The 16,480-nt window shown below is 44.6% G+C and overlaps 1 protein-coding gene across 2 annotated transcripts; it reads left to right on the top strand.

Moving 5' to 3' along the window:
• Window positions 1-5,388: 5,388 nt before the first annotated feature.
• Window positions 5,389-13,890, top strand: DHDDS (dehydrodolichyl diphosphate synthase subunit). Of its 2 annotated transcripts, XM_029571217.1 has the most exons (9): window positions 5,389-5,525; window positions 6,002-6,192; window positions 8,795-8,911; window positions 9,189-9,331; window positions 10,036-10,152; window positions 10,437-10,538; window positions 10,636-10,750; window positions 11,626-11,733; window positions 12,135-13,890. In XM_029571217.1, the coding sequence occupies exons 2-9, from the start codon at window positions 6,130-6,132 to the stop codon at window positions 12,375-12,377; spliced, it is 1,008 nt and encodes a 335-aa protein (XP_029427077.1). In that variant the 5' UTR covers window positions 5,389-5,525; window positions 6,002-6,129; the 3' UTR covers window positions 12,378-13,890. The 2 variants fall into 2 exon arrangements, with proteins under 2 accessions (XP_029427077.1, XP_029427078.1); XM_029571218.1 differs by lacking the exon at window positions 11,626-11,733.
• The last annotated feature ends 2,590 nt before the right edge of the window (window positions 13,891-16,480 follow it).

The following is a 16,480-nucleotide window of genomic DNA, read 5'->3' as shown; positions in this document are numbered from 1 at the left end:
GGATGGAGCTTGACCCCTTGGGAATGAAGTGGTAACAGTTCTCCAGGATAAAAGCTCTCTTTGACCTGGATCCTCAGATAAACCACGTGTGCAGTGTACTGTTAAAAATGAGTGAGCACAATAAATCCTTTACTACAAAAGCAAAAGACAGAGCAGCCACTTTTAAGAAACAACACCCATCAAGATGCTTTCAGCCTAGACAGAACGTGATGAAGCCCTAAGATAATCTTGGATTTCAGAGAGCAGAATAGCAGTGCCTATGATTGGCCACAAAAGTAAAAACTGCGATGAGCATATGAGAAAACTTGCATCAGAAAAAAGTGCAGGAGCTTTTAACTAAAGTAGTTCCCACTAGGGGAACGTCCCCGTTCCATGGTCGGGCCCTGTTCCCCTCCAGCCCATTCGAAATCATTGTGATCTCAGGCACCAGGTGGGTATCTCTGAAGGGGTGGCTAGGTTCATAGCAATCTACTTGTCATTTTTGGAATTCCCCTTTGCAGGAAATTCAATGCAGATATTTCTGTGGGCGGGACTTGTCATCAGTTCTTTGCTTGCCTGCTGTGGAGATGAGCCCTCACTAGAAATTTGATTTTTGCAAAGCCCGGTTCATTTGAAAGGTGATGGGGGGGGGGGGGGGAGAGAGTGGATAGGAAGGACCTGGAAATGTAACAATTTTCTATCTTTGGATGCTGGAGGTAGGAATTATTTAACCTATTTTTTCTACACCTTCTGTCCTCACATGGTGCAGTGCTGTGTTTAGCACCTCACACCAAATTACCATTATGCATTTCTGATTTTAAATCGTGGCAGCTAGTGGAATAGACGTCTCGGTGAGGGACTGTTATCCTTACTTGAATGTTCTTTTTAATTTAATAAGAAACATATTTATATCTATTTTATTTATCCTAGTCTTCTAATATACCTACACAAAGATCCTGTTGCTGCTTCTTCTACATAAGGGCCCTGTTCAGGGAAGGCTTTTCCCTATGTTTAAATAATAATTATTATTCTTTTATAAATAGCTCTGTCACTGCACACACAAGTCTGTGTGGGGTAATCCCCTACAATCTGAGGGCCCTGGTTACTAGAGGCTTTCTCCCATCCCAAGCCCATTGACAAAATCAGTGGAAAACAGGGGCCTGCATCTAAGCCCAGGGAAACTAGGTAAGTGGCCTCCAGACTGGCTGCACAGTTCAGTGCTGCACACCTGTAGCCTTGGGGAGCCAAACCTGTCTCGTTCTCTCTGCGGGCACTGGTGGGAGGAGAGCGCAGGCATTGTACTGGCAGTGCCACCACTCTTCCCCTTCATCTCTGTATTTATTTGCTAACCCCAAGTGCTGCACTTCAGATCCTTCTGCCTGCTGCTGAAATTGCTACTACAACACTCTCCTGCACTAGCTGTGCGTAAATGACGTATCTTTAATTTTTTAATATAAATATTCTGTTTTGTTTTGTTCAGCATTGTGTATTTTAATCTAAAAGACATGATTACTGCAATGTGTTCTATCTCAGGTAAATGTTGGTATCTCAGGGATCGTGTGATCTACCCATTTTAGGACTACAGGGGTTGAATGAGAAAGGACTTGGTCAGGGGTCTGCACAGACAGTGTCGTTGTTGTGAAACAGTACAGTATAGCTACCTCTAGTTCTTGCTCGATTTCCTTCAGAACTGCTACTTTTTATGTGCGTGTCCATGGTAATATTAGGAACTGGTACTTCATTTCTGATTTAGGGAGGAAGCAGTGGGGGCCAGAGATCCCCGTCTTCTTGCGTGCAATTGCACTGTGTGCCGTGGCTTAAATGCAGTCATACTGACAGAAGGCCCATGACCCTGCGAATCCTCGCTGGCTGTTTCCATTGCATGTAATTGCCACTTTGAGTTGATCCATGTCAGCTCAGAGAGGCCGAACCGGACCTGGTTTTTGCATGCATGGGGTCGGAGTTCTGATTCTCCCTCAGAAAAGCAGGGCTGCTTCTCTCTGCAGGTAAGGGAGCTAAATCAGGGCCAGATCAGCATCTCTGGATTGACACAGCTAAGGGGGTTAACCCGAGTGGTAGCACAGCCCTGGATTCAGGCGTGTAAAGAAACCTTCCTGGTTTCCTATCCTGCTGCCACAGCTCCTGCAGTAACATGGTGTTTTGCAACCTATACATATCTACCTCAGGACTGGAATCTTTGAATGTATACAGGGCGGTGGTGGTGGGCTGGCTGTGGCTGTTTCCAAGCCCGTGTTCTCTGTCATTGCATGCAGGTTTGCGAGGGTGGTTGTACCTCCTTCTGTCGTCATTTTTATATGTGTCTGGAAACTCAGGCCTACCATTTTTGGAAGTACTGTACGATGTTTGGTGATAGTTAGGAAGCTTGTTAGGGTATCTACATGTGGAGAGCATTTTCGACTCTGTCAGCATTCTCCTCTGTAATTGTTTACAAAACTTTTGAATAAAATAGCCAAAATATTTCAAAGGTTTTTTGCACCAACAAGACCAGACTTAAACCCCAAGGCTGACACACGTCAGACAGCCTTTAATGTCTGCATTCTGAGCATGAAACTCATCCTTCCAGCACTGGACCGATCCATTCTGTTAGTCATTAATCATGCTAGGGGTACATGATAACTGTAAAATTGTGTCCCAAAATTTGGATCTTGCTGCTAGACCCTTTCTGAAAGTCTGTTTTGGGGATTTTAGCAATTGTTCATTATTGGCTGAACAGTTTGGTCCTTTTTATGGGCCTAGGGTTTGCTGGTGCAGATTTTTACAACCGCTTTGGGGGAAATATTCAGATCTACCTGGAAAAAAAGTTTCTTCTTTTGAATGGCAATGGGGGAGTCTCAGGTTACAGCCCGTCTTCATTTAAGTATGGACAGCTGGTGGGGCCTCAGGCAGAGGGATACAGCAGTCTTAAAACCAGAGTCCAGAAATGGGATTCAGCTGAACCAAAGTGATGTCTCTGTATATTATTTTGCACACTTTGCGCCCTTCGCATCTCAGGGAAGCCCAACCTCTTTACTGAGGCTGCTGTTTGCTCAGGGTTGTAGCGTCCAGGAAGTAGTCAAAGGAAGGGCCCATGTGAGATAAGTCTCTGTTGGTGCAAAAACTTGAATGAAAACAGCGACATGATTGTATAAAAGAGACAGAAGAATGTAACTTCGTGTTTACTGCTATAAACCAAAGTTTGTGTCCAAGTCTTGATTATTTTTCAGAGACGAGGGGGGGAGGTAAGAGTTACTTGTACATTTTATTTTATTTTTGTTTTCAATTTTTAGCAGCAGAATTGTATTCTGGATTGAGAGTTTTCCAGACAGACACTCAGGTCTCTGGCTGGGAAAAGAAGGCGTTTTATTGTGATTATGAACAGGCGATTTTTCTCTTTTATTTTGTAATGAATAAGTGTAAAGATTCCCTTGAGAATAAAGATCATTGATAACATCTACATGTTTCTCCTGTTCATTTTGTGTCTGTGAGAACGTTTGCACTTTATGCCTATCTAGGGAAATCTCTGGCTTTTTTTTTTAACCATTGCCAGTAGGGTTGAACATTTGCTAGAAGGCTGAACTTAAACTGCTATCAGCCTGAGGAGAAATTACTACACATTTTATTTGGATAGCCTGTTTATTTCCCTCAAGGGGTGTCTCCTTTCCTGATTTAATTTATTTATAATTGAATTTGTATTCCGGTATTACAGTATTTGAACCTATTTGCTGACCTTCAGATTGGGAGAAAGGAAACTATGGAAAGCACATCATCATTTTCTTTGTACTACCTCTCCCCCTTCCCTTGTCCAGGCATTTGGCAAAAAGCTTACAACCAAGAAGCCCAAACCATGACTCAAATGAAAGAGAAACACTAGATTCTATAAAAGCCTCAGGTGTAAACAGATTGCCTGGATCAAGGACTATTGGCATTATGTGGCATTGCTCATGTGCCTTCATCTCAAATAAGTACAGAGGATTATTGGTTGTGAGGAAATAAAGGTAGAGTAGGCAACCAAATGAAATCTATATTTCACCAGGAAGTAAATAGGGCAGACCAACTGGACCTTATGGTCCTTATCTGCCATCATATTCTATTTTTGTGTTTCAAAACATAATTTGTCCATATTGTCTGCCCTTTTCTCCTTCCTTCTGCAGTACTAAAGACACTACTTTATTCCAGCTTTTTTTTTTAATTATTGTTTTGTTTTGGGGTTTTTTTGCTTTTAACCTGGTAGTTTCTTCCTTCTTTTTTTGGGCTTTATGCTTAATCAGAATAGGCCTCTATTGTGCGACAGCACCATGAGCCTTCTTGGGCAATTTTTATATCTTCCACCCAACTCAGCCCAGCCATCACAGTGATGGTCCTGATGCTCTCTCCAGAAACGGCTAAGGAACACCCTGCATCTGGCCATTAGGAGACACCATTGAGTGATAGTTGAGGATCCGTTCCCTTTAGTGTTCCCAGCCCTGGCCCAGGAATCACTCCAAGGTCCTCTGCATGGCAGTGCACCAGACCAACCCCAGCATTATGGATTGAATAAATTTGTTGTATGCCTCCTTGAATTCTCATGCCATTTTTGCCCCAAACATGTCAACAGGGAGACTTGGTTGTCCCACAACAGAAGAAATACTTGCATTACTCTAACCATGTCGCTAGCCTCATATCAAGATCAATGTTCCCTCTTAATATTTTGAATTTTTGTGCAATTTTTTATAAAATGAGTTTAAATTTATTTATTTATTTATATGTTTTATATACTGTCATTCCATGTGAAAATCACTTGTGCATTACAAGTCATAATGCAAATAATATTGGAATGTCTTATGCATACTATATTTTGCTGTGTGTTCAGGGTTCATGTGTACATGCGGGCACAGCTTAGAGGGAATAGTGATTATGACCCCTTGCTAAGAGATTTCCTTTTCACCAAGAAATGTTTGCCTGTCGCTTATTATTCCCTTGATGGATATGAATTCTATACATCTCACTCTTCTCCAGCATCTTGTAAGGATGTATGATGAATTATCACAAGAATTAATCTTGTGAGCAGAAACAGCATTGTCAATTCCTCGTTAACGACCAGTCTTTCTCTACCAGCATTAATCCCCACATTCTGTTAACAAACATAATCTAAGATGTAAAAGAACTACTAAAACCTAGTACCTAAAATGGAGACTTTTAATAAGAGATACCAAGCCCTAAAGGAGTGTACTTTTTAACCCCAGTCACTTATCCAGGCGCTTCTGTGGCATAGTTAGTTGTTATACATCATTTTATTGATTTTTATTTAAAGCAAACGTAGCGATCTCCAAATAAATCTTTAGTTCGGCACAAAAAAAACTCAACAGGTTTTTGCCAATTCAAAAATGGCCACCTTTCGCATGCACTGAGCAAGAGCAAATACGCCGGCGCGTTACATGGGCCCAGCGCTGTGCGACGACTTTTGATGACGTAAAACGCTGGTGTCGCGTGGACTGGACTCACACGCGGAAGGAAACGTCAGCCCAGAGAAGTGTTGGCAAGCAGGGAGTGTGCGGCGCGAGCGAAAGGTGATGTTAAAGGGGAGGATCTAGAGGAAGGGGGCTAGGGAGAGGGGACGGAAGCTAAAGGGAAGAGCTGGGGGAGGGGAAAGAATCAGCAGCTGGGGAAAGCGAGGTGAAAGGGCTCACGGAGATAGGGGTGGAGTGGGGTGGCCAGGGCATCGAGGGAGTTGGGTGATCAGAGGTCGAGAAAAGGAGGCAGAGGCAGGGCCTGGGTGAAAACTGTAGTGACTGGGAGAAAAGGGCCGGGATTCGTTGGAAAGATTCAAAAGAAGGAGCAGAAGTACGGGGTGGGAGTATTAGAGGTTGTGGAACTAAGAGTTAGGGAAAAATAGCATCGTGAAAAGACTAAGTGGGGTTAAGATAGTTTTTTTTCGGGGAGAAATGATGAGAGCAGCTTACTGAAAAGAGTCCTTTCTTAAAGGAAAAGAAGCAAAATTGATCCTGGCTTGTCTGATGATTTTATTTTCTGTGACTGGTTTTAGATCGATCTTGGATCGTCTGGAAAATATTCAGCACTGCCCCTTTGCACTACTGCCCCTATCCACCATTCCTAAACTCCTCCACCCAGAAAAAAAAACCTCACAAATAGAAGTTGAAAAAGAAGGAGGCAATGTCGTGGATTCGTGAAGGAGAGCTAACTATCATTGAACGGCTTTGTGCCAACATTTTAAAGGTGAGAGAGGAATTCGCTGTGCTCACCATGGCAGCAAAGGGAGCCACAGACAGAAGGAAACTTACACTTCTCATAAACTTACAGCAAACACATGAACTGGAGAATAAAATAAACACAATCTTGAAATAATATAGGCTCCTGGTAACACCTGATTTTATCAAGTAATAGTGGCATCACAGTAACATAATTCTGACCGTACAGGGATTAAATGTGATTTAATTTTTATGCATCTCTTGACCATGTATTCTGACTACACTTTCTATGTGCGAGGATTGGGGCATCTCTCATATGAAGAAAGGCTGAACGTTTAGGGCTTTTTAGCTTGGAAAATAGAAGACAGGGGAGGTCACAGCAGAGGTCTAGAAGATAATGAATAAAAAAGAACTAAGCATAAGCAAGCAGTTGCTCCTACTGTCCAAAAGTACTGAGACCAGGGGGCATTTAATGAAACTGTATGTTAGCAGTTTCAAGACGAATGCAAGAAAATATTTCTTTAGTTAGGGGGTAGTTAGTTTGTGGATTCAGCTGCTGTGGGATGTAGCCACTGCAAGCAGCATAGCAAAGTTCTGGATGTGTTCCTGGAAGACATGGACACAAACAGATATTAGAGACTGGATGGAGGCTGGGAGCATTTCAGTGGACTCTGGTTTGGGTCTGTTGCATGTTGCTAACAACTCTGGGGCCACTGACGGAGACAGGATAGACCATTGGTCCCACACAGCTTGGCTATTTTTATGTGTTTCTTTCTGGCAATTTCTTCCTGCTCCTTTGGTCCTCTGTTTGGGCTTTGACAGCATGAGCCTTCCCATGGATTTTGTCCCTATTTGTATCTCCAATTTGTTTAACCAAGTCATTGCATCAATAATCCAAAGTCAGAGGGGGCCATGCACCAAGGCTCCCTCCAGAGCCCTGCCATCTTGGGCCCTAAGTCTAGCTCAGGATGTCACTAACTAGCATTGGCTGGGGTTCCCTCCCTTCAGTGTATGTGAGCACCATCTCTGCCCAGCCAGCCCAGAGAGCAGAGGACCTGATCTGGAAATCGAACCAAGGTCCTCCTCATGGCAGTGCACAGTAAAGCCACTGGGCAGGCTCCCATTTGGCACTTTTGAGGTGCGGCTAACTTTGAATATGTAAATTGCTTCCCTACCCCTTTAGAGACACAAACTTAATTTTGCTTCTTGCTGTTTGGGGGAAAAAAGATGTATAAATATTTGAATTATCGGCACCCTTATCATGCCAAAACTGTTTAATGAGATGTTGGAGCGGCAGGTTTGCTACAAATGATATTTGACTTTTGTAGTGGAATTAGCCTTTGAGATGTGCCTCCTGCTGCAGGTCTCATCAGTCAGATTATCCTTCAGTGCACTGCACGAAGCAGGGACGGCTCAAGGAGTGAGGGGGAAAGCAGACACTTTTTATCCATGAAAATTTGCTTGTGTTTATAACCATCAGCTCTAGTCAGGGCAGGAGCTGTCAGTTGTGGTTAATAACTAAAGGGGAAGTGTGCATCTTCCAGCACCATAAAAAAGAATAAAACTCACACCTTCAATAAAACAGAAATAAACTACCAGGATGCTACACCCTCTGTCGAGACTTGCAGTACAGCTGTAGAGTTCTAGGTCCACTGAAGCTTTTTCTGATGTGGCTTCTTCTGCTTTTGTCAGTTAATATGGTGTCCACTGGTATTCTTACATAATCATATGAATGTTATCCGTCTTGCAATAAAAGCCATCTTGGCCAATTAAGAGGATCCGTTCTCCTTCACTTACAGGCCATGTGACTAATTTTCATTTTGAACTGTAGCCTTATGCTTTAAGAACTGCTCCAGGAGTGTCCTCTATATTACTTTTAATATATGAGAACAATGTTTATGCCTGCAAGATTTGTTTTATTGCACAATACGAGATTTGAGAAGTTTCTCCCAGTTATGTAGACTCTTGATTTTTTGCAGAAAATGCCCAGAATTGGGTCATTTCTCCAATTGTGAACATGTATATAAGCTAAGTCTTGCAGCAAGAAATTAACCAGTGGGAAACTAATGTACATTGGGATTTACCCAACAGGAATGTAATGTTCTTCACTCACATCTATTTTGTTTCATGCTGAGGTCGTTTTATACCCAGTTGGGATCGATGGGTTTCTACTGCTCAGATGTAATGCCTGATAGTTTTTGGCTCTGCCCTGGAGAATCTTTTTATGTGGCCTTCAGCTTTTTCTCCACCTGACCTTTCTTTCCTGTGGTCTTGAGGTGACCTCTTATGGTTGAAAACTTAGGATTATAGCTCTCTGTGGAGCTTTTGAAATACTGGTCTAGAAGCATGATGCTCTTTTTTCTTGGTCAGCTGAAGACAACCCAAACCAATATCTGAATTTTGATCTCTTCCTTAAAACATAAGTTTCTTGTCTTCACAATTATACCCAGTTTTACTAGTCAAAGGGTTACCCATTGGTCCAGCTAATGCCGATCTTCTATACTACAAAAGCTTAGGAAAAATAGTGAAAAATACACCCAATCCCATTTTTTGTTTGAAAATATTTTGAAGAATGAAGGTGAATGACTTCCACTCTTACCTGTTTTGAATTCTGTCCTGATATCCGCTAGGCTGGTCCAATGCCCAAGCATGTTGCATTCATCATGGATGGGAACCGGCGCTATGCTCAGAAGTGCCATGTGGAACGGCAGGAGGGACACTCCCAGGGCTTTGAGAAGCTGGCAGAGGTGAGGAGACATCGCCGGATTCTGATCCCGACACATGTATCCTTCCGCTACATAAGCTACTTCTACTGTTCCGTCACTATCTGATACTAATGGAGTGAAGTTGTCCTCCACCCTCTGCCATCTTAGGGAGGCGGACTACGAATAAGGTTTTGATTGGCTTCCCCTGTGCCTCTCTCACATCATGTCGGTGATCAGTGCTAGTCCGTCTGTTTTTTGCTTTACTTGGGCTGTGCAGGGCCAACCTGATCATGCATCTTGTGCTTTGCTCTTCCTCCAGACTCTGCGGTGGTGTCTGAACCTGGGGATCCATGAAGTGACCGTCTATGCTTTCAGCATTGAGAACTTCAAACGCTCAAAGGAGGAGGTGCAGGGCTTGATGGAGCTTGCAAGGCAGAAGTTTGCCCGGCTTCTGGAGGAACAGTATGAAATCTCCGTCCACTTTTTAAAGTCCCTCAGAAACAGAGAAGGTGTCGGTAGAAACCAAAATGCTTGAGCTAAATGAGTGCATCTTCCGTTGGGGAGCAGACAGTGCGCCAGGGAGGCTGTGCTTGGTATCAATACGTTTGACAAAGAGAGCCATGGAAAATAATGCACTCATCCTGTATCTCGAGAAAATAAGACCGTTCCTAGTCAGGGTCACAAAAGACATTTGTTACCGGCTCATCTTGGTTCTTGATGATGATCTGTCCCAGACTTTTACATAAGCATAGTTTCAGTTATGAGGCGCCTTGATTGTATAATTTGCATGCTTTGTGTAGTTTATTTTAGCAGTGGTCCCAGCGATATTTTTTGTGATTCCCCTCAAACTTCTATTCCGTGCAGATTTTTCTTTTCTGCAGCAACTTGGAAACACTTTCCTTAAAATGTGTAACACTGGAATAATAGGGTGCCGTAGACCAGGACTATTTGCAGAGCTTTGAGCAGTCTCGGGGCTGGAATAGCAGGGGGTGCTGCAGAGCCTTGTGTGGAGTCTGTATACTGGGATAGAAGGGGTTGTGGCAGGTTAGGATTCAGGTGCATTAGAAAAGCTTTTAGACCCTAGGGGAAACGTGTGGTGCCTTTTACAAGAAGGGCTCTTGAATTGTCCTTTGCATGAGAACGCCTCTCTTTGCATTCCTGCACAGAGACAACTTGGAGAAGCATGGCGTCTGTATCCGTGTCCTCGGTGATTTGACACTGCTGCCACTGGATATCCAAGAACTTATTGCACGGACCGTGCTAGCAACCAGGAACTATAACAAGTAGGTATCAACATCTCTGAAGAGAGCCAGTCTGGCACAAGCAGAGCAGAGCCTCCCGTATTCACTGCCCACCATCCCATATTTGAAAACTAATATAGCTCAAAATGCTTGCCCTCATCTTGTTCCAGGCAGGCATAACTCCCTTAAGAGGTTGGGATATGTTTTTTGGGGCATTAGATTTCAGAGTCAAGAATCTCTTTCTCAGGTACCTCCAGAGTGTGACTCCCACCCTCCGTCTTTAGTTAACAGAGAATATTTGTAAATGCATTTTCTTTTCTTTGAAGGTGTTTCCTGAATGTCTGCTGTGCCTATACATCCCGCCACGAGATCACTAATGCAGTGAGAGAGATGGCCTGGGGTGTGGAGCGAGGGTTGCTGGAGCCCAGGTACCCCTTCTCGTGCTTTCCCTGCGTTTCCTCTTGCTTCTCTTTCCTTTTGCGCCCCTATGAATCTGTAACGGTCTGTTGTATCCTGCTTTTGCAGCGATGTGTCGGAGGCCCTGCTCGATAAATGCCTGTACACAAACAACTCTCCTAACCCAGACCTCCTGATCCGTACGTCAGGAGAGGTTCGACTGAGCGACTTCCTGCTCTGGCAGGTATGCAGTTGGCGTGCACTAAATAAAGCCCGTGCATACATAAGAGAAAAGTAGAATTATTAGAAATGCACGTAACAGGAGCAAATATATTGTACTGGGTCCTGCTTTTTAATAATCCCCATTAGTCCCTTTACTGTGGCTTTCTGCCCCTTTTTATTTTCCCCTTCCTAACAGTCTGAATGATGAAAAGAAACCCCTGCTATCATGATTTGGATTTTAGAGTTAATTACTCACCCTTCCGTGCTATATAGTGTGGCAGTAACAAAGTGCATCTGACTCCACGGTTTTCCCTCACGAACTGGCCAGTCCTGGTTTTCACCTCTGTGCATGCTTGGGGAGAGAGCTTGATTTCTCTGAGAAAAGGAGACTTTGCGCCGTTGTAACACTGCAGTATTTAATCTGCAGCAGATCGACCCTCTTCCAGTGAGCCAAAACTGCACCTGGACTGCGTAAAGTCAGTGAGCTGTATCTGATTTTTCTTTTTGGATGATTTCTGGTTTTTGATTCCTGCAGATTTCCATTGGATCCCTAATAAGCTTTTAAATTGAATTAATCTAAAAACCAACCCCCCCCCCCCCCTCTCCATGAGAGAGAATCTGTTGTAGGCAAAAAGAAAAGCAAAGTCCAAAATAAACTCCATCATGGTGACAGCAGCTAAAGAAAGTAAAGCACTGCTTATAATATAAATTGTCAAACTTCCTTTTCCCCCAAGTATTTGAAGCCAGAAATAGATGTGGTAGGGGGAGAATAATTGGGTGAAGCTTTCTTTTCTTATTTGGATGAGTTTCTGCGTACAAAGTGCGAACAGTTTGTTATTTGACAGACTCTTCCGAGATCCTGTATTTTGCCTGCTTCCCTTTCCCTTCTGTGTACAGACATCGCACTCCTGCCTGGTGTTCCAGTCCGTCCTGTGGCCGGAGTATACTTTCTGGAATCTCTGTGAGGCTGTCCTTCAGTTCCAGATGAATCACAGTGCATTACAGGTGCGAGCCGGAGGAGGGGTGGCATTAGGAGGCAGCTCTGCCAGGTGACATGCAGCACAGCCCAAGAGAGAGGGCACCGAGACAGCAGGCACTGTGCGGTGCAGTCTGGGAGAAAGGAGGATGGCACAGCAGATGCTGTGTGACAGAGAACCCCCCCCCCCCTCTTCCTCCCCCTGTTTGTAAGCTCCATAGAGCAGGGACGGTCTTATTTCTATCTGCACAGTGCTCCATATGTCTAACAGCACTAAAGAAATGATTAGCAGAAATAGAAGCGAGGACAGCCTGTGCTGTGTGAGAGAGATCAGGAAGGGTGAGGTTGGGACATGCTGCTTGATATAAAAACACCTGAAACGGAGACGTGACAAAAAAAAATAACTTAATCTTTTCTTCTGTCACTTCAGAAAGCAAGGGAGCTGCACCTGGATGAGAGGAAGCGGCTGCAGCGGGACAAGGACCAGGCACGTGCGCTTGAGAAGCTGCAGAAGCAGGAGGAGAAAACGAAGGCCAAGGCAGACCCCGTGCTCCGCCGCAAGCTGCTCTTGGAGTGCATCGCCACGCGGGAGGAGAGAACCCAGGACTTCCTGCAAGCCCTGGAAGACAAGAGAAGGGACTTCCTCCGAGGGCTGTGCAAAGCATCTGCATAACATGCAGAGAGGGTTTCCGTGCTTTAACCATCGGAATCCAGGTCCTGCCCGGAGCAGCCAGCAAACCCTGGGAAGAGAAACCTGTGGAAAGGAAACCAGGGCGGAGTGGAGGTGGGGTGGCAGGGAGACGAGGCATGAGCAAGCTGGCGGAGGGAAGCTGCGATACTGTGCTTGCCCAGGGACTGTGGTAGCAGATTAAATCTTCCAGGTGCTAGAATTCTATTACTGGGGAATTGTCGGTGCAGAGGTAAAAAATTGAAACCTGAGCCATGAGGGAAGGGGAGGGGGGGGTGGAGTTACATGTATGAAAGCCTGAAGCCTGTTCATACCACATCCTGCTAAGGGAGGACACAAGGGGATGGGGGAGATCTATACCCAGGAGCCCCTTTCTTGGTATTGTGCGACATACATCAGCTGGCTGCAGTTAGGGGCAAAGCACATGGAGGTGGGGAAAGGTGCATATCCACATGATCGCGCTTTGTCCATCGGCTGTCCCTGCGATGATTTCTAGCGCAGATAATACATTTGGGAGCATTAGAATCGGACTCTGCCGTTGTCTCCTGGACAGTCCCTATCAGCTGAGACCCCCAGAACAATCAGAATGATTTCAAAGGAATCCTCCACAACAGCCACCGAACCACGTTTTGTTTTTCTTTCCCTCTGTTTTTCTCATGTCTCTCTCAGTGGAAACAAGAAGCGGGGATCTGAGCAGTATTTTTTTGGTGCACACCTATGGGAGCCTCAGTCATGTTCTCCCATGTGTACAGGAAATGTGCAGCAGTGCATTATGGGAACCAATCGCTCTGCAATGTAAAACTGCACTTCCAAGCATGAAGCAAGAGGCTTGTGACCAGGGCAGGAGACTAAATGGCTGGGTATGTGGCAGGACTTGGTTACGTGCCCCTATTTTCAAGCGCACATTTGCTTTGCTTCTATCGCTTGTTCTTTTTCCGACAAACAGGAGTTGTCTAGAAGCTGGCACACAGATGATACGTGCCTGGGGTTTATTACCTTCCTTTTCATCTAGCTTTTAATTTGCCTGTTTCGCTTGACATACAGTGCAGACCATGAGGAACCTGCAGATCCCAGAACTCGGCTTGTAGGTTTTGCTGTATCTCAGGGTTCCCCAAACCTGTCCTGGGATCCCACAGCCAGACATGTTTTTAGGATCTTCACAGTGGCTATGCATGAGATCAAGTTTGCATTCACTGGAAACCTTGGGTATGCAGATTTGACACACTAATAGTCGTGGATAAACTGACTAGCTGTATGGTCCTCAGGACAGATTTAGGTAGCTCTGCTTTACAGGGAGCTGCCTACAATTGTCATGGTCTGTACTATGTACACAACTCACTCCTGGGGTGCACCTCAACTTTGATCTGACCTTGGGCACAGCTAGGCCCCAAAGAGGAGTAGTGTGAGCTGTTCCCCTTATGTCCTGGGCGTTCTGTCTATCAGTGAAAATGCATTATAACTTCAATATGTAAATAAAGAACTTTTATACCAAAGGCAACTCAAGTATTTGGTTTTCATTTATTAAAGATGATTTTTAAAGCAGGGCTATAGATTGAATGATAATATATTTTCAAATGCTCCCCACATAGCTACAGCACAGTACACCTAGAACGTTTGAATAAAAAGGGGTTTTGTTTTTTTTTGGCAATGGCTGGTGTGTTCTTCCTGCCCCTGCATACCTGGTTAAAGAGTTAGGGGCCAGCATAATAATTTCAGCAGGGTCTAGAGTGCTAACAAAAAGGAAATCTGACAGTTTCATGGCCTAAGGCAATCCCTATATTACAACACAAACTAACTGGAAAATGTAACAGTCTCCAGGAAAAGTGGGTACGTTAGCTTAAAGATGTGACCTGTTGGCAGCAGTGAATATTAGTTCCAATTGCAAACCATTTGTGCAAGGTGAACGGATTAGTTGCAAGGCTAGGACAGCAGAAGTACAAATCCAGTTTCAGGTCTGTTAGAATTGTTTGCACTTTGGAATTATGTATTCCGCTGGGTGACTGCGCACCAGAGGCACATCTTGGTGACACTCAACAGAAATGGCTTTTCTGTGTCGTTTGGCTGTCTGGCAAATATTCCAGAGAGGCAGTGGAAAAAGAGATGGCATGGACTCATCTGCTTACCTCTAGATTAGTGTTATTCCTTCCTCGCTTTGTCATGTTTTACCCACTGACCTGAGCAAGGAAGGAGCAGCTCTCGAAAGCCTGTCAAGAAATGTATTTAGTCCAACAGAAAGGTATCGCCTGTTCAACGCTTCTTTTTGCATTTGTATAACTATGTATCTTTCATGTTTAATACCCCAATAAAAATAAAAAAGGCTCCCTTGGCTGCTCCTCAGCGGGGCCTGCATTACTTAGTGACATTTTAGCACAATCCATACAAAACGCAGAATATGGCAGCAGTTGAGGATCGTAAGGCTCAACCAGTCTGCCTGATTGGGATCTTCTCTGCTCGTCTCAAGCCAGCCACCCTTGCTGTGAGGTAATGTTTTCTAACACTACTCCTGAGTCAGCCCCCTTGTCCTGGAACAGCCTTCCCATTTAAAGATGCTTCTTGTGTCTTACCTATGCCTTTGAAGTGTCTGAAGTTCCCTCTTATATTCTCCCTGTCCTCCCTAGGTTATACACATTTAGGTCCTTAAACGAGCTGATAGTCTAAATATGCCTGGTTGAATAAGGCTTTACATGTGCTTTTCTTGTCATAGTAACTAACCTAACTGAATGGGAAAAGGAAATACCAGAGTTGAAATATTGGACTTCAATGGCACTATCCCTGCACATGGCTGCTGCACGCTTAGGGATTTCTGGATTTGAATCACTCTCTTCGGGGGCATTTCATCAGTGGAAAGCTGCCGTGGCTGTTGCAGTGTCTATCCATCCTTAGGCACGTACTTGGGGCCTTTGCCTTGGACAGATTTGACTGAAATTTGGTAGGAGTAGTTTCCTGGGGGGTGGGAGGGAGGCAGCTCGCTTATCAAATTTCACTTAAATCCAGGGAGAGAGCTGTCTGATTTGCAGGAGGGGGAAAACATAACTTTGTGCCATATGTCACAGGTGGGAGTTTCCTGCTCTTCGCCAGTTTCTAGTGTCCCCTGCATCGTGAAACTGGTACTTTCTGTAGTTATGCACTTTACAGAAAACAAAAATTACTGTTTATTCAACACAGCCCAAGAAGGGGAGTCTCATTGTGTGTGTGTTTCCTACCAGCGTCATGCAGTCTGGCTCTGACTGGCTGAGGCAGGGGCCGAGGGACAAGAGGGTACGAGAGACTGTACAAGCCGGGTGCCAGAGGGGGGGACTGCAGGGTGGAACAGGGTGTGGGGGAAGGACACCTGCTAAGAGAGTAGCTTGACCTTTTTGCACATTCCAGTAGGCTAACAGGTAAAATTAACCCTGCCGGCTCAGTTAAGACAGCAGGGATGGGAGTGAGTGGTATTGCAAGAGAAAGCCGCCTGCTAGGGCATGGTACAAGTATAATTACCTGTAACAGATGTTAAGTTCTAGGCACTCATCCTTTCATCCAGTACCTGCTGTGAACTCTAACAAAGAGATTCCTATTCTGTCACCAAGAGGAAATGATTTTTGTTTTGTTTTTTTACGAGGTGAAGAGTACTATGTAATCCATAACCCCACTTCTCTCTTCTTTAAACCGTATAGATCACAGCTATGCTATGACAGGCGTAGTATCAAAAGGAGCCAATGCAATACAGTGCGCTCTGCCTAGCAAACAGCTTGACACGTGGTTGGATGCACGTCCAAACCTGCATGTATCTAATAGCGCTCATCACATGTAAATGCCATGTTGATGAGGCTATTAGCTGCTAGTACCCCCAATGTAAAAAATAACCCTCAAAAATGAACACCAGCCCTGGAGCTGGCATTGCCTCGAGGCGTCCCAAGCCATCAACAGAAAAGCTGAAAATACTGCTTTTCTGTGCTTCCTCTGACTTAATATCATTGTGATACTAAGTAAGAGGAACCACAGAAAGCAGCAACATGAAACAAAAAAAAGCCTTGACGGCGGTCAGGTTAGGAAAACGGATGCTCCATTTACCAGAATCTGTTTCCCTAACTCATGGCTGGGTATGG

Source organism: Rhinatrema bivittatum, chromosome 11, assembly GCF_901001135.1.
Source record: "Rhinatrema bivittatum chromosome 11, aRhiBiv1.1, whole genome shotgun sequence".
Taxonomy (NCBI): Eukaryota; Metazoa; Chordata; class Amphibia; order Gymnophiona; family Rhinatrematidae; genus Rhinatrema; species Rhinatrema bivittatum.
This window is presented reverse-complemented; position numbering and strand designations above follow the sequence as displayed.